The sequence below is a fragment of the Halichoerus grypus genome, chromosome 12, assembly GCF_964656455.1.
Source record: "Halichoerus grypus chromosome 12, mHalGry1.hap1.1, whole genome shotgun sequence".
NCBI lineage: Eukaryota > Metazoa > Chordata > Mammalia > Carnivora > Phocidae > Halichoerus > Halichoerus grypus.
In genome coordinates, this window is record NC_135723.1 from 105,161,008 (window position 1) to 105,184,501 (window position 23,494).

Here is a 23,494-nt window from a genome sequence, read left to right on the forward strand (position 1 = left end):
GGGAGGAGGAAAGGAGGGAGGGAGGAGGGAGGAGGAAAGGAGGGAGGGAGGGAGGAGGAAGGAGCGGAGGAAGGGAGGGAGGGAGGAGGGAGGGAGGAGCAGAGGAGGGAGGGAGGAGGGAGAGGACGGAGAGAGGAAGGAGGGAGGACAGAGGGAGGAGGGGAGGAAGGGAGGAGGGGAGGGAGGAGAAGGGGGGGAAGGGAGGGAGGAGGGGAGGGAGGGAGGAGGAAGGAGGGAGGGAGGAGGGAGGAGCGGAGGAAGGGAGGGAGGGAGGGAGGAGGGAGGGAGGGGACAAGGGAACCAGAAACACACTTAAAAGCAGAATAGCCAGGACATTTTTGGCTACGATCCATAATGTCACTTGAAAAGAAACTCAGGGGCGCCTGGGTGGCTCAGTTGTTAAGCGTCTCCCTTCGGCTCAGGTCATGATCCCAGCGTCCTGGGATCGAGCCCCGCATCGGGCTCCCTGCTCGGCGGGGAGACTGCTTCTCCCTCTGCCCCTGCCCCTGCTCTCTCTTGCGCGCGCTCTCTCTCAAATAAACAAATAAATCTTCAAAAAAAAGAAGAGAAAAAGACACTCAGGATGTATGTCTCTCACCCAGGCCCGAGTCCGAAGGCTGCCAAGAGGACGTGTGTGCTCTCTGCTGCGCACTCCCCGGGCAGAATCACGGGCACCCTGCAGATCAGGGCTTTCAAGCCCGCGTTTAGGGGAGGTGGCATGATAGGTTTTCTTCTCTCTTTAAAGGTTTATGAGCTCGTGTATAGGGAATCCAGTGAGACTAAATATCTGAAGTAAAATGTCCTGGAAAATCCAGGGCAAGTGGCTGAAGTACTTATGAACAGAAATAACAAATGAAGTTTTTCCTAAGAAATTAACTCTCCTCAATTCTTGTATTTCCTTTAATTTGACCCAAAACATGCTTTAAAACCAACCAATCCGTAAGCTAACAGGGCTCTGGAGTAAATGTCCCCCTTCCACAATTCCTCGATGCTCCAGAAACAGAAGACCCCTTCATGCACGAACCAGAGGGTGTCCCAGGGTGAAGACCAAGCACAATTTGTCACCAGCATCACAGGGTAACGGGGGTTCGGGGACAGGCTCAGGCTCTTGGAGTCAGGCCTCTCAGGATGGCCAGAAGTCAGAGTTCTGACCTGAGCCCTGGTGTGATGTGGTCTCCTGAGGAAGGGGGACGACGTGGCCCCGGGGGGCCCTGGAGCTTGGGGAGGCTCAGGCTGGCCCTGGGCTGCCTGCACGTGACCAGGCCAGGCCGGGGCCTCTCTGGATGCTGGCTGGGCATCTAATGCTAATGCTGGGCATCTAATCAATGGCCCTAAGGTGTCCATCCGTGGGTGGAGCAGACTGTGGAGGTGGGGGCCGCCACCTTCCCTCTTCTCTCCGCCAGATGTGGGCTTGGGCCCTGAGAGCAGGGCAGATGCGCAGCGGACTCGGTCCTCGGCCACGTCCGGGCCTCGGGGACCTGCTGTGCGCACACTGCTCACTCAGGCTTTGTCAGACTCTTCCTCCTGGGCCCCCGTCTTGCCCCCTCACCCGGCCCCAGGCGGAAAGTGCCGGGGAGGGAGAACGCTGGCCTTCTTCGGCTCTCCCACAGGAGCTGGCTCCGAGTTTTTTCGTGACCACAGTAAGGACTGGGATCAATAAAAACACACTATTTAAACCCAGCCCATCACTTTTGGAAAAGAGAGTGTGCTTCCCCGGTGAAGGCTTCAGAACAGAATACCTTCCGAAGGTGGAAGACGGAACTCGACGGGAGGGCTTTTTCTTGGTAAAACGTTGGTAACAGCATGTGTGTTGGTGTTGGCTGGGTGCCAGCGGGACCCCCGCTGCCTGGGGCGGGCCCTCTGCCCTGCGCTGTGGACTCCGCGCCCCGTCCCTGCTCGCTGGCCTCTGGCTCCGTCTGAAAGAGCTCATCTGTCAAGCAAGACGGGCCAGCGTGCTCTTGGCTGAGCCACCCCATGGCGAACGGGGACGGTGACCAGCCCGCGTCCCATGGAGAACGTCCCAGTTCCTGGGGCAGAGGGGCTGCTGTGACCCGCTTCTAGGGGCTTCACGTGCCCGGCTCTGCAGCTCACGTCTGTAAATAGTCCTCACGCACCCGAGCTCGGTCAGCCGGGTACCTGAATTTCTGGTGGTGACACATCAAAGTGGCCACCGTGGAAAGCACACGGTTCTGCCAGCTTCCTCTAAAAATACGAGAGGAGGGACCCCTTGGGACCCTTGGGACCGGGTGGGGGGTGGGTCAGCGGGAGGAGCTCCACCACCGCTGTGGGAAGAGCAGGGACCCACGGCAAGAATGGCAATGACTGGCCAGGTTCCCAGGACGGCCCCTTCCTCCTGCTGCCCCAGGCCGCCCGCCATCCCATCCCACAGAGAAGTCTCTTTCCGCGAAAGCTGTCCTGATGCTCCTTCGAGACGGCTGGTGCAACACGCTTCCGTCGTCAGGAGCAATGGGTTTGCTCTGGGAACCCACAGTCTCCATAGAAGACTGCTCGCCTTGCATCTCTGAGAACGGACGCGCCCAGGAGCCTCCCCATCATGATGCCTTCTTCCTTCTCACGGAGCAGGGGTAGTAAAAGCATCTGAGTTGTGGAGATCTGGGTTTAAAACGTGCCCTGCCTCCAGCTGGCTGTGTGGATTCCGGAAGTCATTCAGGGTACCCCGGGCATCAGCCTTCTGGTAGAATGGGGATCACGATCTTCTCTCATTGTAGTAAAATATACATAAGATGTACCTTCTTGGCCATTTTTAAGTGCAGAGTTAAGTAGCATTAAGCAGACTCACGTTCCTGCGTAACCAACGCCACCATCCATCTCCAGAACGTTCCATCTTCCCAAACTGAAACTGTCCCTGTTAAACACCAAGTCCGCTCTCCAGGCGCCTACCCTCTACCTACTGTCTTCCTGGACCTGACTCCCCTCAGACCACGTATGAGGGGACCCCAGGGGCTCAGGCTCGTCCTCGGTCATTAGGGGCGTTGACTGAAGTTATCACCTGAAGTGCCTGCCTAGGATCTAGCACACAGTAAGTGCTCAACGGGATTTCCCTCCCCGCCCGCTCCTTTCCTTGTGTTCACTTGGACTTCAACGCCCCCTTCGCACACGTGCGTGTGCATCTTTCTCTCAAAGTAGCCACGCAGGCCCCGTTACACAGATGCGGACGTCCTCCCAGATTAGCATATGTATTCCAGGCTCAGGGGTCAAACCAGTGGACAGCTGACCTTCATCACCTTCTCCTTTTCCTCCACCCTCCAGTCCCGACGTTCCCCTCCCCACACGGCTCATCGACGACCAGAGCTTTTTGGCGCCTGTGGGCTGTCACAGGCTGCGGGACCAGGCGTTAGCTCCTTCCTGCAAGGTAATTGAGAAGTACTGGGGACCTCCGTGTTCTGGACATGCTAGGCCTGGCTTGTGTCCCCCCTCGCTGACCTGCCCTGACCTTCACAGCCCCTCCCGCCCCCCACCTCCCTGCCTCCACCACCCAGCGGCCTCTCTCTGGATTCCCGAAGTGGCCACGTGTCTGTCTCAGCAGCAAAGTATTCGGTCTCAGTCAATGCTCGTTTCTCAGCCACTCCAATGGGTGGAATAGTGTCTCCCAAAGGTCACGCACACCTGGGACCTGTGGACGTGACCTTCTTTGGAAATAGGGCCTCTGCAGGTGAGCTCAAAAGGAGGCCGCACTGGCCAGAATGGACCCCAAGTCTAATGACCAGCGACCTTCTAAAAATTTGACCCCTATGGAGGGGTCACCACGTGGATGGAGCAGAAGCGGGAGTGATGCGTCCACGAGCCAGGGGACCCCCAGCAGTGCTGGCCACGACCAGAAGCCGGAGACACAGGCACGAGCAGGTTCTCTTGCGGAGCCCCCGAGTAGAACCAGTCCTGCCCACGCCTGGGTCTCAGGCCACCAGCCTCCAGCATTTCTGTGCTGCTTTGTTATGTTACGGCAGCCACGGAAAAGTTGTGCCCCCAGCCTTCCTCGAGACCACGGCGTCTCGCTCAAGGGCATTTGGAGGAGACAGAGTTGAAGCGGTTTCTTTACAACAGACTTCTGAGCGGCTTCAACGTGTTTTCGTGTACGGTAATGCCAGGAGGGCTAGCCCGTTGCCCGCAAAGCCTTCTTGTCCCGGGACACCTGCCACCATTTGGAGGGACACTAGTGGGTCCTGAGCAGTGTGACCAAGGCTGTGATCTTGCACTTGGTCATTTCTCTCACGTTGCTTCCTTTAAAGATGGCTTCTTCCGTTCCATGACCGTCAGACCTCCAGACACTCTGGAGAGCAGCCCAGGGGACCGCGTGGCCCTATCTGTACGCATGGCCACGCTGCTGGGGGTGGGTGGCTCGCCGTCCTAACAGGCGCTCCGTCCTCCCGCGAGCCCCTGCGCTGGTTGCTCTCTCACCTCTGTCCTCCATGGGCTCTGCCTGTCGGAAGTCCCCCTGCCAGGGCCGGGGCGGCGGCGTGCCTGACGCACGGGGGAGTTCGTGCGACCGTGCCACCTTCCGAAGCCCCTTCCCACTTAGCTCTGTGGCACGGCTGAGGCCTGAGGAGGACGCGGGGGAAGGAGGGGAGGCCCCTCGCTCTCCCGCTCTGCCCTTTGTGGCTTGTGCTCACACTGGCTCTCGGCGGCTGAGCCTCTGTCTGGGCGTCCAGGGCTACGCTGGACAAAGCAGACTCGCCTGGCCCTTAAAATGCATTACAGAGGATCTACAAGGAAGAGAAACTATAATTTGAGCACCATTTTTTACTTTCATAGGGAGAGAACAATAGATAAGGACACATTTGAACAGAATGTAATAAAGACTTACTAATTTCATTTCTTTGTACTTCATGAAATAAAATTGTAAGGTGGTTAAAAAAGTAAATGTCTTTAAAGCATTCAATCTCTCGAAGGGAATTTTCATACTCAAGTTTTGAAAAACAAAAGATAATAGAAAACATCAAAGGACCTGTATAAATTCTGAAATCAAGTAACATTTGACGAGCAACACCTAAAAACAAGTTCACATTTACTGAATCGAATCCAAGGCATCACCCACTATCAATTTATCAAGATCCCATTTTCAGAAAAAGTTTTAACTCAAGCAGACTCACCTGCCAGAAGTCGGCCACGGTGGCAGGCAGCGGTCCCTGGGTGGCGATGTAAGCGGGGTTCCTAGGGTCGTGATCCATCTGCAGAGACAAGATTATAGTAACAAAGATTATTAGCTAAAGAGCAAGGAAACAACCAGGAAAGAGAACCCTGGCTAAGGAGGAGGTGAAGGTGGCATATCCCGCGCTGAACGCCAGCCACAGGGACACACGGGGTCGCACAAGTGGGAGGAGCAGGCTGGTCTTCCTTGCTGTCCCTCTTAATTCCAACAGTGCTTGGCTTTCAGCAGAGCCCCCGTGGCCCTGTGCCTGGAGCCTGGCTGATGCTGCAATGCTTCACGCCTGATACCACGGGAACGGGGACGGCACGAGCCACAGTGGAGACCCGTACCCCAGAGACCAGATGCCAAGAAATAAACAGGCTGGGCGAAGACAGGGTGGTGGGGGCACAAGGTGGGGTGCCAACATGGCGGTGTCCCCGCGGATGCCAGCAGTTGTGCCACGGGCCAGCTTGTGTGGCATCCACCCTGGCCACGGGCCTCCCCCCAGGCCACCTGCCAGCATGCGTGGCCTCCACCCTGGCCACGGGCCTCCCCCAGGCCACCAGCCAGCATGCGTGGCCTCCACCCCAGGCCATGAGCCTCCCCCCAGGCCACGGGCCTCCCCCAGGCCACCTGTCAGCATGCGTGGCCTCCACCCCAGGCCATGAGCCTCCCCCCTGGCCACAGGCCTCCTCCAGGCCACCAGCCAGCATACGTGGCCTCCACCCCAGGCCATGAGCCTCCTCCCAGGCCACGGGCCTCCCCCAGGCCACCTGCCAGCATGCGTGGCCTCCACCCCAGCCATGAGCCTCCCCCCAGGCCACAGGCCTCCCCCAGGCCACCAGCCAGCATGCGTGGCCTCCACCCCAGGCCATGAGCCTCCCCCCAGGCCACGGGCCTCCCCAGGCCACCAGCCAGCATGCATGGCCTCCACCCCAGCCATGAGCCTCGACCCTGGCCACCTGCCAGGGTGAGCTGCCTGCACACCCACCATAGGCCACGTGCAGGGTTCCAATCAACAAGCACTTTGTGAAAACTGCAGATGTGGGGCTGGGAGAGGTGAAACCAGGGGGCCAGGCCCATGAGCCACCCTTCAGGGTTCTGGAAGAATGAATGAACAAGTGCATCCTGCTTCCCCTAAGAGTTAGCTCCTCTCACATGGGGGCTTGTTCCTGTTACCCAGGAAGGGGCGCTGGCACCCCGGGTCATGCCAGGGGTCTGCGAGCATGGTATGCAGGCCCTCCCTGGGAGACAGGCCCAGGCTTCCAGCAGCTCGTTTCCAATTCTAGTCCTATGGCGCCAGGCAAGGGGCTGAAGATGGACAAACAGCAGAATGCAGTTAGGGGTTTTCTGCCTGGTTGGTTTGTCCAAGCCCGCTGGCCTCAACAGAGGGGTCTGGCTTAAAATACCTTCATTATGACATTTAATTTAAAGACATCTAAGCAGGAAACAGAAGGGAGAAAGGGACCCAGGGAACAAAGCCTAGAGAAGGAAATTGGATGGAAATGCCGTGGACAGCCCTTTCCCCTCACGGGACTTCCCTGCCCGCCGCGCACCCTGGGCGGGACTGCGGAGACCACCCCAGGGGGACGGACAGGGCCTCGCGCTGGAGCCTCACCTTGGCGCTCCCCTGTCACACATGCTCAGTCCCTGAATCTTTCCCATCTGGCACTAGAATCTATTACTCTTCTGATACCAGGGTTTGAGAAAACATTTAAAATGCTCTGTGTTTAAAGATATTTGTTAAGAATACATTTCCCAATACAGTGAGAAAGGAGGAGGTTTCAACCACACATGGTTCTATGGCAGCACACGAGGATGTCGGCTGTCCACCCCAGAGCCACCCTAACACACGGCCCCGCGCTGGGTTTGAAGGACAGCCCGCGGGAGGCACGGTCTCCAGAGCACGGATTTAGTGATCCTTGCAGAGATGACGGTTGTCAGCATAAAAGGGTGCGTGACGCACCTTATAATTACGTGCACCGCGGAAGAGCAGATGTAAGTCATTCCCACAGAACAACAGTGGAATGCCGGCTGGGGTGGGGGGCGGCAGGAAAATGCTTTTTCTGCCTCCAATCTAGTGATTCCCAATTAAAACCGGACCTCGTTTTCAAATTCACCACAGCACACACAATACAGGTAAAATTACGTTACTCTCGCTAAAAGCCCCAATTAAAATGTTTCAGTAGAGGGTGCCTAGGTGGCTCAGTTGGTTAAGCGACTGCCTTCGGCTCAGGTCATGATCCTGGAGTCCCGGGATCGAGTCCCGTGTCGGGCTCCCTGCTCAGTGGGGAGTCTGCTTCTCCCTCTCCCGCTCTCCCCCTCTTGTGCTCTCTCTCTCTCTCTCATTCTCTCTCTCAAATAAATAAATAAAATCTTTAAAAAAAAAAAAATGTTTCAGTAGAAAAGCTTAGCAGAAATAAGGAGTTTTGATTTTTCAAAATATGCATTTGTTGGAGGTGACAGCTATTTATAAAAACCCCGTCTCTTTCTAGCAAACAATTCTGCATAAAAAGTAAAATCCCACCTCCTTTTCAAATGTGGTTTTTTGACCAAAGCAATTTAGAGAGCACCAAATTTAAAAATCGTTAGTGTGTTCAAACTAGCACACTTAGTGGCTTTCAAACTGAGAAATCTGTGATTAAAAGTAAAAACCTGAACAAGGCTTCAGTAGGGTAAACAAGGCAACCCACTGCGGTTGGTCTCGGTGGTCTGCCGTGGCCCCCTCCAGCCCAGGCAGGGGAGGGTGTGGACAAGGCCCATCGCTCTCCCAGCCCCCTCGATGGTGGCCACACGGCGGCCACCTGGGAGGCAGTAGATAGCATAATGACCACAGAGTGGTGAAATGTGTTATCCGTTTAACAATAATTCAAAGACAATTAGAATTATTTCATTCCGTGCACATTTTGTGGGACAGAAAATAATTCTGGGCAGAAGTGCTTTGCATGTGTCTCACGGTTTTGTGCAATCTTTAACTGAAAAAGAGTAAAGCAAATATTTAACTAAATGAACAGAAGCTTTATATTTAAGATTTCCAGTGCAGGAGAAGTGTAATCAGAGGCAATCAAGTTTCTACTAACAGCACTCTTCCACCAGGAACTCTGGCCCACAGCCCCTGGTGGACGTGGGTGTGTGTCGTCCCCTACCGCCCAGGGCGTGAGCACGGCGTGAGCGTGGCGCCTGCAGCCCCCTGTGATCTGAGCCGCCGCTGCCCCGCTGCTCGCCACTCTCCTGTTCTTTCTGGAGGGCTCTTTACTTGCTCACAAACGCAGGCTCCGGGGCGGTGGAGGAAGTCAGCTCCCGGGTCTGGGCCTTGGTCAGTGTCTGGGATTGGGGTGGCTGCCCACATGACCTCCACGTGCCCGTCAGCTCTGGGATTCCACGTGCGCATACGTGCGGACTCCTCTGTGCGTGCCCGTGGGAGTGTGTTGGCCGTAACCCTGAGGCTATCCGTCAAAGCCCGGGCTGTTCGCACCATGCCCTCAGGTGGCCTTCTCCCTTGTGCGCTGCGTAAGGCAGACGGGCCCCCACCATCAAACAGGACTTACTCCCAGAGACTGCGAAGCACGCGAGGGCCATGGGGCGCCGGGTCCCAGGTACAACTACCACTACCATTTTGCTTTCACTAGGTCATTTTCCCCCCAGAAAACTGAGTTGAGTCCACTATGCCTGTGGCTGGCAGGGTACGGGAAAGGTGTGTCCTACGAGTTTCTAAATGCACAGGCTCCGAAAGCAAGCCTAGCCATTTGCTGTAAGCCAGGCAATGCCCGTTATTAAATGGGTGGGAGTGCTTTTCAGAAACTCTAACGTGCATTAAAAACTCAGCAATAATTTCCCCAGTACTACGAACAAACAGATTTTTAAACTCAAGCACTCGGCGTGCCAAGACCAGGGACCCACGTCCTGAAGCCTTGACGAGCTCGAGGGTGGGGCCGGCAGGCTGCCCGCTGCGGTCCTGCAGGGAGAGCCAGCTCCGTCCAGCCCGATGGCCTGGTCTTGACCATGACCCGGGGAGCGGTGCGGGGCCAGGCCTCTCACTCTGAAATCTCAGAGAGTAAACATGCACGTTTTCTTTCTCTATTCCTATCTGCCTGCCCCTGCATCTGTTTTTTTTCTAACATTTAGAGCAAATTTCACAGAACGTTTTCTTAAAAACAAGCGAATATCGAGTCAGACTTTTCAAGTCAATTTTCTAGAAGTCTTCATACGGGAATTTACTGAGAAACGGTAGCTTCCATAACTGATGTGAGACAGGCTGACTTAGGAGCTGAAGCTATTTTCATATTTTCTTCTTCTGAGTTAAAGTTTAAGTAAATTATGGAATATAACATATACACATAGATGCTTGCTTGTAAATATTTTCTGAGAACCCTAGAGTTGGCTCCCATATTTGGCCAATTTCTTATGATGTTCAGGACACCTGACGGGTCACCCGATTTCCTGAGGAGTCCAGGCGCACCACTCACATTAGTTAAATGCGTTCTGAATTAAAACATTAAACAATTTCTTCTCCCTCAGTAAACAGTGGAATGAAGAGTAAGTTTAGTTTCAAGCGTTGGGAATTTTGGACACGTCCCTGGTAAAGACATGCATGTGCTGTTTCGAGCACACCGTGTGTTAGGCGTGCTAACGACATGCCTCAGCCTGCGTCCTGGGAAGAGCTGGGCTGCACTCCCGGGTGGAGCCCACGGGCTGCCCCTCACACATGCTGGGCGGGAGCACGGAATTCCCATTTACTTTCATGACCCCCGCTCTCAAAGCAAAGATTGCACATTATTTACTACCGGATGACTTCCCTGGAATTTAATGAGGACTAAGTACAAATATGACAGATGTAATTATCATAGTTTTATTCTGCACAGCCAGGGTCTTCTTGGGCTGTAATTGTTAGTTTTTCGTTCAAGTGCTGCTAGGAAGCTCATTATCACTGTACCTTCAGTCATTTCAGAAAGAAGAGGTGAAGAGGTACCACGGTTCATTCTGACAACCCAAATGAGAAAAGGAGAATTGTGGCGTGAAATGAAGGGGAAACATAAAAGATGCTTAAATCCCTCTCTCTCCTGGCATGGCCTCCTGACCCGAGCCCCAGCCCAGGGGGGTTGGGGTGGGGGGCGCCGTCCCGCGTTTCCAGTCACGGAGGCGTGGCCGGACGCTGGGAGGTGCGGGAGCAGCTCAGGCGCCCCAGCTCCGGGCCCCGCGGGAGCGCCAGCGTCGCTGGATGGACTTCTGCACTGACATTTCACTCAGCCGGAGACCACCAGACAGTGGGAAGTTGGAACCCATGAAATGAGGGGGAGGTGGGCATGCCCCAACTGTGGACGCTCACTTTTAGGCTTGAAAATAACTGCTCTGCTTCTCTTCCCGGCCCCATCCCATGGTTCATGCCCGGGACAAGGAGCCCAGCAGGAGGACGCGGCTCTCCAGGCAGATCTGAGCTGCCGGCACTGGGGCCCACCGCGGGGGGCACGTCCAGGCCCCTACCGCCCCCCACCAGAACCCATGCTCTACCCACAGAAGGAGACCCTGTACACCCACGAGGCTTTGGCTTGATTCTGAACCAGAATTGACAGAAAACACGAAGCCCAGCAGGGCACTTACTGAGAAAGACAGAATGGCCCAGATGAGAACCTGGGGAACACAGGTGGGGCCAGTCCTTGAGGTCTGCCTGTGCTGGAGGGAAGGGGGCCACCCCTTAACAGGAGCTGCGGGAGCCAAGGTCTGGGCTTGGGGTGTAGACGGAGCAGCCGCCCAGCTCTTAACCCGCTTTCTCACAGTGAGGCGGCCACACTGCCCTCCCACTGTGCACCGTGGGGGCCGGGACACGGGCTCGGGCCCACGGCACGCTGCACTCCCAAGAATAAGCTTGATATGCCAGGCACCCCGGAAACACACAGAACCAGCAGCTACGAGAACGTTCTAGCAGCAGCTCCTGCCGCTTGAAATCTGACAGTGAACCTTCTCAAGGGAGCCTGCTGCGGCCGGAATGCAAGGGGTCGTCAGGATGCTGCGGGGTGCGTCCCAAATCCAGAGACGACCCACGGCCTCAGTGGCCACCACAGATCACCGGCTAGCTCCCTGAGCTGGAATCCTACACGCACTGTTCCGCTGCATGCAAATCTGAGATTTTAGTCAGATATCCTGACGCTTCCCTGATGACCAAGGTTGACGCACACAGTTCACGGGGGGAGGGGGAGGGGTGGGGCCACACCCAACCTCCCGCAGGAATCCCCACCGGTTCCCACACTCTCCGCACCAACCTCGCTGCTTAAAACTCTCATTCCTGGACACTCGTTTCACTTGCTTCCCACTTACGCTCATTCTAACTTCATTCTGGAAAAGCCAGGCTGAGCATGGCTTAGTCTGACCTCTGACTTGTCACCCTCCGGCGCTCCGACTCCCGCTCCTGCCTGCTCTCCCATGGGGTTCATGCCAGCCGTGGGCTGCAGGGGATTCTCTGGAAGCTGGAGGGCTGCGGGTCACGGGGGTCCCCCCAGGGGTTCTGTTCTCAGGAAGCCCGGCCCCGGGAGGCACAGCCCTGCTCACGGCTCACTGCTTGTCTTGAGGGGAAGGTCTGCCCTGGAAACACCCCCGGGGACCAGCCTGCACGCATGTCTGCCTCGGTGCCCTCCATCTTTTTAACAAGGGGAGGGTTGGGGTCCAATTGTTTCCATTTCCCCTGAACAAACAGGGAACAAGTGGGTCTAGAAAGGAGGAATGCCACCAACCATAGATTTTCCTAAAAGTTATGGGTTCCAGTCAGTAAACCAGCGGCCGCTCTTGCTGGGCCCCTCAAGCCAGTGGAACCAGGACTGCTCCCGCCTGGTGAGGACCCAGCCCAGGCCAGCTGGTTGAGATGAGTCACCTGAGTAAGACTAATGACCTGGCTGAGACTAGTTGCCTGGCTAATACTAATTACCTGGTTCACTAGTCATTTGGTTGAGACTAGTCGCCTGGTTGAAACTAACTACCTAGTTGGCTAGTTACCCAGTGGAGACCAGTCACCTGGTTGAGATGAACTATCTAGTTGGCTAGTCACCCAGTTGAGGCTAACCACCCGGTTGAGACCGGTCACCTGGTTGAGATTCACTACCTAGTTGGCTAGCCGCCCGTTTGGGACAAACTACCTCGTTGGCTAGCCAGCCGGTCGAGACCAATCGCCCGGCTGAGACCACGCGGGCTCGCGGACGAGGACGGGTGGGGGCCCCGCCAGGATGTACTCACGATGGGGCTGGCGTTGATGTAGTCCGAGTTGCTGTGACTGTTCTCGGATTTCAGCAGGATCCTGGAGTGATCGTCTGCAAGCAGAGGCAGAGAGTTAGATCAGCACACAGGCCTGTGTCCCCAGGGGCTACATAGGGGATCAGCAGGTGTCGAACGCCCGTGCTGCCGTCCCTCCTTGGGGCTCTGCTGAGGTCAGCTCATGTCACTTCCCCCTCCGTCCTCCATTCACGCTCCTTCGGTGTCAGGGCAAGGAAGCAGGGAGTGTGGGCAAATGACACTAGGTTTCCCCTGGCAGAACTGAGCTATTCTAAGGTCTTTCTTAGAGTCCAAATACCAGGGTCAGGTGTCCCTCTGCAGGATCTTCTTTGGGGTTTCCCTTCAGCTAGTGGACACACATGGCCGCATACAGCCCATACGTATCTACGTGAATATTCAGACATCAGGCAACTCTTCTCTAGACACAATTTTGTGGTCTGGAAACGGTTCAGTTCTGGAGATTACAGGACTTTTCTTTTAGAGGGAGAGTAGGAGAAAAAGACAACGTGGCCGAAGAAGGAAGAGGGATCGTGCAGGGGGAGGCCTCAAACACGCACCAGGACTTGGCAGATGTGGCAAACCAGACACATCCGTGGGGATTAGCGCCATGGGACTGTCAACACTTAGTGTGCTTGATCCATGAGTTATTCTTAATTCTGGTTCTGGAATAACCACCCTCTCGTGTACAGTGACATCCCTCTGCCTGTTTTCGGGAACTTTCCAAGCTTCGCCCTTGGAGGGACGTGGAGGAGGGAGTGCGGGGAGCAGGGCGGTGCCAGTTCCGATGGGTTACAGGCTCAGGGGAGGGACGCCCATGACAGTCCCTCCTTCCTCCTGCCTTCCCTGGGTGGGCAGCCACCTTCTCTGTCCTCTGCGAGGCGCAGCAGAGAACTGAAAGCCACCAAACGTGGCAGCGTGCTCAACCCTGTTATCTTTGCTCCAGTCGATGCCTCTGGGTCCCCACACAACACCTATTTCTTTTCTTCTGAGAATCTAAAGACAAACTGGCTGGAGCCTTGGAAGCCAGGGACGTGGGGGGCTGTGAGTGTTTCACCCCGGCCCCTCATCCCAGCAGAGCATCCAATTCCAGGCTCCCAAACTTGAAAACAGCTCGGGCACTGGGGGCAGGAAAGCCTGGGGACTGTGCCATGGTTTGTGTTTCTTTCATTTCTCTAGGAGATTTTACTTAATTTTTAAAAAAGATTTTATTTATTTATTTGACAGAGAGATACACAGCAAGAGCGGGAACAGGGGGAGTGGGAGAGGGAGAAGCAGGCTTCCCGCCGAGCAGGGAGCCCGATGCGGGGCTCGATCCCAGGACCCTGGGACCACAACCCGAGCCGAAGGCAGACGCTTAACGACTGAGCCACCCAGGCGCCCCTACTTAATTTTTTTTTTTGACAACACCTCTGGGGCTTGGGAAACTTGGTGAGTCTACCGTACTGGACATCATCCCATCAGTCTTATTGAGGTATTGACGTTAGCTTTTTTCCAGTGGAGATAAGATAGATGAGAAACATCGAGAGATGAGGAAGAGCCCATACGTTGCATGATGTGCTTACATACGCATATGTTATCTGCACCCAAAAGTAGCGGAAATGCTCAGAAAGCATTTATGATGGTAGCCGCCGAGGCAGCCTCCTACGGCGTGAATAATGATACAAAAATCCCATGTGCTCAATGGTGTTGGGTTCCTGCACAGATTTATTCTTGAGACAGTGAAAATTGGCAGTGGCAGGAAATTGAAATAAAATTTACCAGAAAAATTGGTCAACTCTGACATCCAACTCTGACACGCTGCAAACATTACTGTACGGGAGAAACTCAGGGCGCCTGACTCCATGTTGCTCTCACCTCCCTCGAAGCTGTGACCTGTAGCTTGGAAACTTCTGCTCAGCCCTGCACGTAGGCACGCTAGCCACTGAAGGAATTTTGCTGACAGCTGAGACTCAGGCAAACCGCCCCCACCCGAGACCCAAGTTCCCCCAAGGAGATACGAAGTATGTACTGAAGTTGCTATGTCCAAGATTTATAGGACCATTGTGGGATTCCTATCCACACAGATCAGGCAACCAAGGACAAAGAAGTTTCACCGTCCTTCCCAGAGCCTCTCTGGCTCCTGGATGTCTACAGTCATCAGTCACCTTTGGACTCCAGCTCCCTCCCCTTCCCCTTCTTTCTCTCTTTTTTTAAAATTTAAATTCAATTAGCCAACATATAGTATGTCATTAGTTTCAGATGTAGTGTCCAATGATTTCATCAGCTGCATATAACACCTAGTGCTCATCACATCACGTGCCCTCCTTAAAGCCCATCACCCAGTTACCCCATCCCCCCCATGTCCCCTCCAGCAATGCTCAGTTTGTTTCCAATGATTAAGAGTCTCTCATGCTTTGTTTCCCTCTCTGATTTCTTCCCATTCAGTTTTCCCTCCCTTCCCCTGTGGTCCTCCACGCTATTCCTTATATTCCACATATAAGTGAAACCATATGATAATTGTCTTTCTCTGATTGACTTATTTCGCTCAGCATAATCCCCTCCAGTTCCATCCATGTCAGTGTAAATGCTAGGTATTCATCCTTTCTGGTGGCTGAGTGATATTCCATTGTATATATGAACCACATCTTCTTTATCCATTCATCTGTTGAAGGGCATCTCGGCTCCTTCCCACCGTTTGGCTATTGTGGACATTGCTGCTATGAACATTGGGGGGGCAGGTGCCCCTTCTTTTCACTACATCTGTATCTTTGGGGCAAATACCCAGTGGTGCAATTGCTGGGTGGTAGGGTAGCTCTATTTTTAACGTCTTGAGGAAACTCCATACTGTTTTCCAGAGTGTCTGTGCCAGCTTGCATTCCCTTCTCTCAGCATAAAAGAAGCCTGCATTTGTGCGAGGCCAGTTGGTTCTTTAGGATGACAGGCTGCCATCTTGGTCTGTTGGCTTTCTGGATAAAGTTGCTTTCCTTACTCCAACACCGTGCCTCTTGACTTACTGGCCTGTTGTGCAGCGAGCAGAAAGAGCTTGGACCTGGTTACACTACCTCCAAATGAAGTTCGAGAAGCCCAGTTCCACAGCAGGGTGCCTCATGAACACATCAAGCTGGAGGCTGTGATGTGTTGCTCAGAAGCAGGCACCTTTTCTGAAGGACACACCGGGTCTACTGTTGCAGCCTACACAGAATTCTGGAATAAAAAAGCAGAGCTTCTGGCTGCTTCTAGAGGGCTCCAGAGGGCCTCCCAGGGGCCCTGCCCCATTAGAAATATGTTCACCACAGTCAACTTCAGGCACTGTTGATAGCGGCAATGGGGACCCCCTCTGACTGTCAAGAGAAATTTGTCGAAGAGCAGGGTCACTGGTGAAGGGACGGGAGGGGTACAGGGAGGAAGAGCCGCAGCTGCCAATCTCTGGCCTCAGAGGGCATGCTGTGAAGGCACCACACGTCACCCAGCTAGACAGGCGCAGGCTTGGGGGCTGCTGGGCGCCCTTCACCTCCAAGGGGACGGCACTGCCCTGCCCTGAGAGCAACCAGCCCAGTGAACAAGCACCAGCTGGATTTTCGAGTCAGAAAATTAAGAAAACAGTTCACAAACGTGGGAGTCTTGGTGAAATAAAAATGCAATCTGGCATTTTTGTTCGGCACTCAGAGCTCGGCACTCTGACGACTGAGGGGACAAGCTGTTTGGAGCCTGTGCCCAGTGGTGAGGACAGCCTGCGCTCTGTCAGGCTCCCCGTGAGGCGCTGTTTCCGCCGTGCTCACTTCCTGCAGGCCGCCCTTTTCAAGCCACCATTGAGTCTGGGACAAGGGCTTCAAAAGCTTCTGCTGCCTTCCCATCACATACTTGATTTTGCAGCAACACGCTGCTTTCAAAATTAATAGTGAACTTGTTTTGTTTTTAATATTGGGCCATCTGAAGCTCCATCTGAAACACCTAGAGCCACCCTGGAAGGGTTGGAGCACAGTGGAGGGACACGTCGCAGGGATGGCTCAGGGGGTATTTCGATGGGTTGGGCAAATCTCAACTATTTTGTGGTTCACTTTTCCTGTTCATCTTTTTAAAAGAGCTGATATGGGAGCCAGTGAGCTGCCATGAAGCTGAGTCTGGCTGCCTTTATTCTTTGTGTGGCCTGGCGGCATGACAGATTCACTGGAGGTCACGTGAGCAAGCTGGAGGTGAGCCCAGGGTGGGCTCATGAGCAAACCCTCCTCTCCCTCACCCGTGTTGCACTGACTGAGCATGGCCAGTGTAAACACACACACCTGCCCGGAGCAGACACAATGGCCCCAACCACGGAGCAAGGATTTGTAGCCACCTGGGTGCTTGCCCTTCAGTTGAGAAGGGTGTGTGTCCTTTAGGGTCTTCGAGACCTCACTCGGGAGCCAGGAGATGGAAACTCAGTGTCTTCCTGTCTGTATTTGACCCTAAGATGGAGCTGTTTTCTCTCATGAGATCTACAACAGTGAGCTTTATCAGGGAGTGGAGGAGAAAGACACCTGCCAAGAAGAAACTTGTTGAATTACACTGCTGTGTGGGGCACGTTCCTTTTCTCAACTCCTTGTTCAAGAGCGATGTTCCAAGCTTCTGCAGCGTTCTCTCTGCTCCAAGAGTAGTTTCACACATATTACCGTTCTTCTTCTGGGAACATGGTGCCATAGATAGAACGGGGTCTGTGTCCCCATTTTAGATTGAAATGATTTTCATAAATGCCAAAAGTTCTAGAATTTCTTCTTATTAGTGGGACAAAGAGCGCGTGAAGACAGCCCAGGGTACATCTGGAGGGCTGTGGCCAACCCATGAGTGGGCACGTCCCACTCTTGCCGTCGTCTAGAACACATCCACATGAACTGTTTAAGGATGGCGCGTGGAGGCTTCCTTTGCCTCTAACCCGTCTTGTGACACCAAGGGTAGTGTTTCTTTAGGCATCCTGGTTATGTCATTCGTGCCAAGTGAATTGATAAATGTGGGTCAGTGATCTTCACAGCACTAGGAGATGAATTCCTGGACGTTGGATGCCTTCGGATCAGGTGCGTGGGGGGATTGCTGGCTGACCACACGAAGGAATTCCTCACCCGAGCGCTCTGCCAATGTCCTCATGGGGCCTCCCAGTGGTCACTGCTTTCTCTTGTGCTGGCTGGATGCTGTTTCCTTTACTTTGAAGGTGTGGCTGGTGAAAATGCAGACTGTGTCTGGTGACCCACCGGCATTCTGTGCCGCAGCGTTGGGGCTCTGAGTCTTTAATGGAGACCCGTCACCCGGAGAAGCTCGCGGCATCAGTGGCCACCAGTTCCTTCTCCAATTTCACGGGTCCGTGGATGGTTTAGTGCACTGGGAGCACACAGCCTGCAGCTCGCTGCCATCGGTCTCCCAGCTGTTAAACTGGCCCAAGGATCCCAGCCAGTTACATGCGAGACTGTCTGTACTGATTTGGACTTGGCATCGTTGAGCAAAGCTATACATTTCTATATATTTGTTTGAAGACTGAGTTGCTACACAGACAGCGTGCTTCTTTACAGATCCGGGAAGCTGAAGACCACAGTGAGGTTAGGAAACATACTTGCTCTGAATGGTAAGTCCTCTCTAGAAAGGTCGGCTCAAGCTTCTTCCCGTGGCCTTCCCTTCCTCAGTCAGTAAGTGGGTGTTCTGCTCTTAGGTAAGTGTGCTGGAAACTCTTAGCTCAAATTCTAAAGATCATCAAACCTCCCAGAAGAAAAAGCATTAGGGTTCCACTCAGCGCCTCCTTGGATCAGCACACAGTGCTGCGTTTGGGTGGTCTGGCTGGTGAGGTCCCAGATTCACAGCACCCTCCTGCATCCAGAGCTGGTGAGAGAATGCGACCCATTCTGTCACCCGCCCGTCACCCAGCACAGAGGCTCACGTCGGCCTCTGGCCCCAGACGCAGCAGGAGGAGGTCTCGGAGTCCCACGACGGCCTGGTCTCCTATCTCGTGGCTTCAATAGTTCACTCACATCTCAGCAGATCTCTCAAAAAGAAATCCCCAAATAGGACTGGCAGCTTGCTCTGCAGGTGAATGACAGTGTGGAGGAGGACGAGGGCCGGACTCAGCGGGACACCCACGCCGGGGGCAGTTCCGACCACGTGCGGGCCTCGCCCACCGCAGCGCAGCTCTGGGGAAAAGGCACACCTGGGCACAGCCTGTGTGCGGAGCACAGCACACGTAGGAACCGACTCTGGTGGTTTCTGGTCTGTGGCCTGGCACTGCCCCCCCAGCCCCCATGGGGTCAAGCGTTGACCCGTGTAACCCTTGTCTGCAGGACAAAGATGTGCTGGCATCCCTACCCCCAGGACCTCCGACGTGACCCCTGTGGAGGTGTCTGGTGTCCCTGTGGGGAGAGGCAGATGCGGGAGGAAGACGATGTGCGCATGCCGAGCAGAGAGCCTGGAGCAGGTCCTCCCTCAGAGCCTCTGACATCCGCCTCCGGGACTGAGAATTAACTGCTGCTGTTTCCGCTGTGGCCTGTGGTCTCGCGGCGCCCCAGCCCACACACCTGGAGTCGGGTCTCCGTCCCCTCCGGCCTCCTCATGACTGGCTGGCCTTCCCCTCGCCAGGCTCGTCCTGCTTCCTCTGACCCAGTTTCCCCGTCTCTTCCACAGGAGACGAGCCCGGACAAGCAAGAAGGGTGCCACCAGCAGTAAAGAATCAGGATCCTCTGAGAGCGCTCAGCAAACAGATGTGGGGCCACGTCGGTGACTTCGGGCTGGAGGGGAGGAGTGGGCCCAGGCACTGCGGGAACCGTGGGTGGCCCGCGGTGGCGGGTGGAGGGAGTGCCCCTCCCATGCCGGTGTTGGGGCCGTGCATGGGCGCCGCGTCCGACCGGGAGGGCAAAGCCGAGGGAGGCAGCGTGGTGGGCGCCTTGCGGGAACGGTGCCGCATGCACAGCGATGACGAGAGCAGAGACACCACGCGAGCACAGCCACGCCACCTGCGTAATTCTGCTGAGACCTGCAGCCAACGCACACAGATTTCACCTCTACTCGTGCGAGGAACCACGGCCCACCCGTGGCTGAGACGAGGAAATGCACGAGACGCAGGTGGCCGAGTGTGCGGCTCCTGCAGCCTCCGGGCGGTGGGCAGTCACACACGTTCAAACAAAGAAGATAGAGCTGTGTTTCGTTGAGAACACAGGCTGCCCCCAGAAACAATCCCACCTGCATCTGTGCCGATTGGGGGGACTAGAGCCCGTGTGGGGGGGTGGACGGTGGGCATAAGCTGTCGTCTTCGAGGGATAGTCCTGACATCTGAAGGGGACCCAGGAGGACACAGTGACCCCTGACCCTTTGTAATGCCGTCTGAGACAACATTATTCCCCCCGAGGCCTTCCCAACTAGGATGCTTCTGGAAAAGTGAAAGAAGAAAGCTCGGCAGGAAACTTGCTGATTAACGTAACAGAGGTGGGGAGGGATGCCCAAATACCCCACAGAACAAGCCCTTCCCACAGGAGAAGGGGTGTGGCCCTGGGGACGGAGGGACACGGAACAGATGCGGGAGCAGCTTCTGGCTTCCTCCGTCCCTGCGACTGGGCCGGAGCGGCCAGCACCCCCTCCCACGGGAGCACAGTGGCTGTGGAGGGCCCAGCACCGCCAGGGAGGGTGAGCTGCTGGAAAGCAGGTGGACGTCGAGGCGGGACCACGAGACCCACCCGTGGACCCGGGTGTCTGGGTGGATGAAGGGGATGTGGAAGCGCCCACTGGGGAGATGGGGTGCCTTCCACATCCCAAGGGACTGGCCCAGGAGCTCCCTGTGGGCCCGCGCTCGGCCAATACTGCAGCAGATGGCCTCTCCCACAGGCGCATAGGTATCCCCCAAATCGGTGATGCCCGACACCCTGGAGAAGCCAGGCCGTTGTCTGGGCCAACAGATGCTGCGAGGATGGTGTGGCCGCTTCTTCGTCTCCATCGCGAGACCCTCACAGAAATACGGTTCCACGGTTCCCTCGTGACAGCTGTGGCCACCGGGGCCGTGTGAGAAGGGCATGGTGGGCGGTGGCGTGGACGGGGCAGGTCCCCCGTGGCTGCGGTAAGGAGAGCCACGCCCCGTGGCCACAGACACCCCACACTCGCGTATTACACGTCTGCAGCCGGGAAGTCCGACGTGAGTCTTCATCAAGCTTCGGGCAGGCTGGTTCTGAGGGTCCAGGGAGAATGCGCTTCCCTGCCTCCTCCCACTGAGATGTGCCCACGTTCTTGGCTCGCAGCCCCTCCCCGCGGCCTCCCGCCTCCATGCACCCCTCCTCCGACAGTTCCTCAGAATCGCCTTGAGTCAGTGTCCGCTGATCTGCAAACCCTCCTTCCATCTGCCACGTAAATCTCCCTCCCGCGAGGTGACTGCTCACAGATGCCAGAGTTGGGATGTGGGCATCTTGGGGCCATGGATCTGCCGCCACACTGGGCAAAGTGAGAGTAGAATCCGTCGGAGACTCAAGGCCTCTCTGGAGAGCAATGGGCTCTGCGCTCCCAGGTTCCCACCGCCTGTTACGGACCACGTGGCCAGGTGGGTGACGCTCGCCTTGCCCAGTTCAGAAGGCACCACGCAGGCGAGGTCAGCATCCCTGCAGGAGGAAGGCTGCCACCCACTGGACGTCTTCCGGGAGGCCTCACTCTAGGAGGGCACGCTCTCCAGGCAAATGGGAATGAAGTGGACAAGGAGACGAGCTGGGAAGACGTGGAGGAGAGGGGCAGGAAGGAGGGAAGCGTGGGGCTAGGAGTGGAAGTGCAGCTTCAAGTCCCGGTTTCCTGAGATCCTGGAAGTCCACAGGCGAGGGTTGCTACTCACCTGCACTGACTTCTAATAAGGAAGAATTTGCTGAATTCATGGTAACCTTGAGAGGAACGTGGCCAACTATCTTAAAGTGTTAGGTTGCCAAGAAAGAAAACCCTGGCTGGACAGTTAATATGGAAGCAGATGAGAGAACTTTGTTCCAGAAGCTCTAGAAGGGAGCCCAGCCCCAGAGAGACGGGAAGCCTTCAGCATCAGGGCCCCGGGGGGCACAGCTGAAATATCCCAGTAAGGAAAGGAGAGACAGGCGTCCAGAGAAGCAGGGCAGGCAGGATCTCGAAGGCCACGTGCAGTCGTACATCCAAGGACGGGGTCAAGCGAGGGCGCAGACCTCACAGGGAAAGCTGTCAGGAAGGCTGACGCCCTCAGTGGGATGATGATGGAAAACAGAGGGGGGGTGATGACTGAGAGTCTTTTTAGCTGCGTTTGTTTAAACCTAAAGATCTCACCAGATACGAAACCTTCATCTGGTGCAGAGGAAGCCATTTTAACAGGTGATTTAGAGAAAATGTATTTGATTGCGGCTCTGCCTGGACCATCTCTTTCCAAACCAGGAGGCGCAGAGAAGAGACAGGGGGTTGACGGATGGTGGGCAGACGCCACTCCCCACCGGCCCGGTGAGTGAGGTCAGGCATTTACGAGTCCTCCACAGAAGCACGCTCGCGGCTCACATTCACGGCAGCCACGTGGAGACACGGAGACTGGCACGGCCACTCTCAATCCCATGGTGCCCCTGGGCCCCTGACCAGAATGGGGGCAGGGGGGGCCGGGGGATAGTAGGCCTGCAAGCCAGCAGGTGAGCTTCCCGCAGACCTGTCGGGACTGTTCGCGAAACCGGAATGGGAATGTGGTCAGTAGGAGAGCAGCTTCATTAGGAACGAGTCACGTCAGAAAACAAAAGGGGGTTGTTTTCAAAAGACCACAGAGACGGAACCTCCAACCTGCCGTGATGATCCTTGATTACATCACGGTAAACACACCGCCGTCCGGATGTGCCTGAATGCCTGGAAACGCTGACGATGGACCGGAATGGGATGCTCGTTTTCTAGTTGTAACAACAGGGCTGTAGTAACGTAGGAGAACGTGACGTCCTTATTTTTAGGAGGCACAAGCTAAAGTATTTATGTAGATGTCATGATGCCTAAAACTCACTTTGAAAGAGTTCAGCCAGAAAATGAGTAAAGCACACGCACGTGTCAAACAAAATCAGCCGCGTACTGACCGGCAGCTGCGGGGTCTGGGTGGTGGGTGTGGGTCACCATCCAGTTATCATTTCTACCTGAGCGCTTTAAAACTTTTGCAATAAAATGTGTGGAGGAAGACCCTGCCACGCTGGTGACATTCCTCCTTTGCGAGGGCTCCTGGGCTGGCCCACGCGGGAGTCCCTCCTGGCCGGATTGCGCTGCCGGGCAGTCCTCTGTTGGGCCAGGAGGGAAGCCTGGGGCCCCCTGCTTCCCCTCCTTTGGCTCTGGCTCTTCTACCGGGAACGGGGAACACAGGACCCGCGCCTCTCGGGGTTCACGTCTGCGGCATCTGCCCCCGTGTCTGATGCAAGCGCTCCGTGAGCATCTCGACGATCCCGGGGCCGCACAGCAGGGCTGGACGCGAAGCCTTGGCTCACCACCGGCCACCGAATGCCCCTTCACAGACCTGTCCGCGTGCGGGGGCCTGGGTAGGGCAGTGCCCCGTGCTGACCCCGTCGGATGTGTTTTTATAGGTGGAGACACGTAAATCACGTTCGTCAAAGCGCAGATCCAGAAAGCTGACAGAGGGGAGGCAGTGTGTGGAACCAGGAATCAAACTCTTGCTGATGGTGAGCAAGGATCCGCTGACAGAGATGAGGGCAAAGCGCCTCTAACCTCAGGAAGGACAGGCGGGGACGCGGGCATCCGGGGGCCACAGAAAACGCGAGCCGACCTCGTGGCTTGTGATGTGCGGACAGCGCGGTGGGTGTGGACAGGCCGGGGACGAGCGCCCCCCGCCGGCGAGGTCCGTCTGTTCGCCGCACCGGGCGGGGGTCCTGCCGCAGACTGGAGGCCGCCGCCGCACGGGGGCTTGCGCGCCTGCGGGCTCCGAGGGAAGCAGTGCAGGGAATACAAAATCTGAGCTGTGACGGGTTAAGTTGTGCCGACGGTCACTGCAGCTCCCGGCCCGGGTCCTGGAGGCGCGGACAAGCTGCTGCCTGGGGCACGTCGTCTCTGCCACGGCAACAAACCAAAGCCTGCCCCACTCCTGCCCCGCTCCGAGCGGAGATTCCACTGGGTCTGAGACAGGAACTTGTGTGGCCTGTAACTTCC

General features: G+C 55.8%; 1 protein-coding gene across 7 annotated transcripts in view; it reads right to left on the minus strand.

The window, feature by feature from the left end:
• Positions 1-23,494, minus strand: part of PTPRN2 (protein tyrosine phosphatase receptor type N2) — an 822,826-nt gene that overhangs the window by 39,527 nt on the left and 759,805 nt on the right. For all 7 annotated transcript variants that reach the window (XM_078059815.1, XM_078059811.1, XM_078059813.1 and 4 more), the window contains 2 exons: positions 12,368-12,441; positions 5,109-5,186 (listed from right to left, as the gene is read on the minus strand). In XM_078059815.1, the coding sequence (XP_077915941.1) occupies positions 5,109-5,186; positions 12,368-12,441 (152 nt within the window). The remainder of the gene's footprint in view (positions 1-5,108; positions 5,187-12,367; positions 12,442-23,494) is intronic.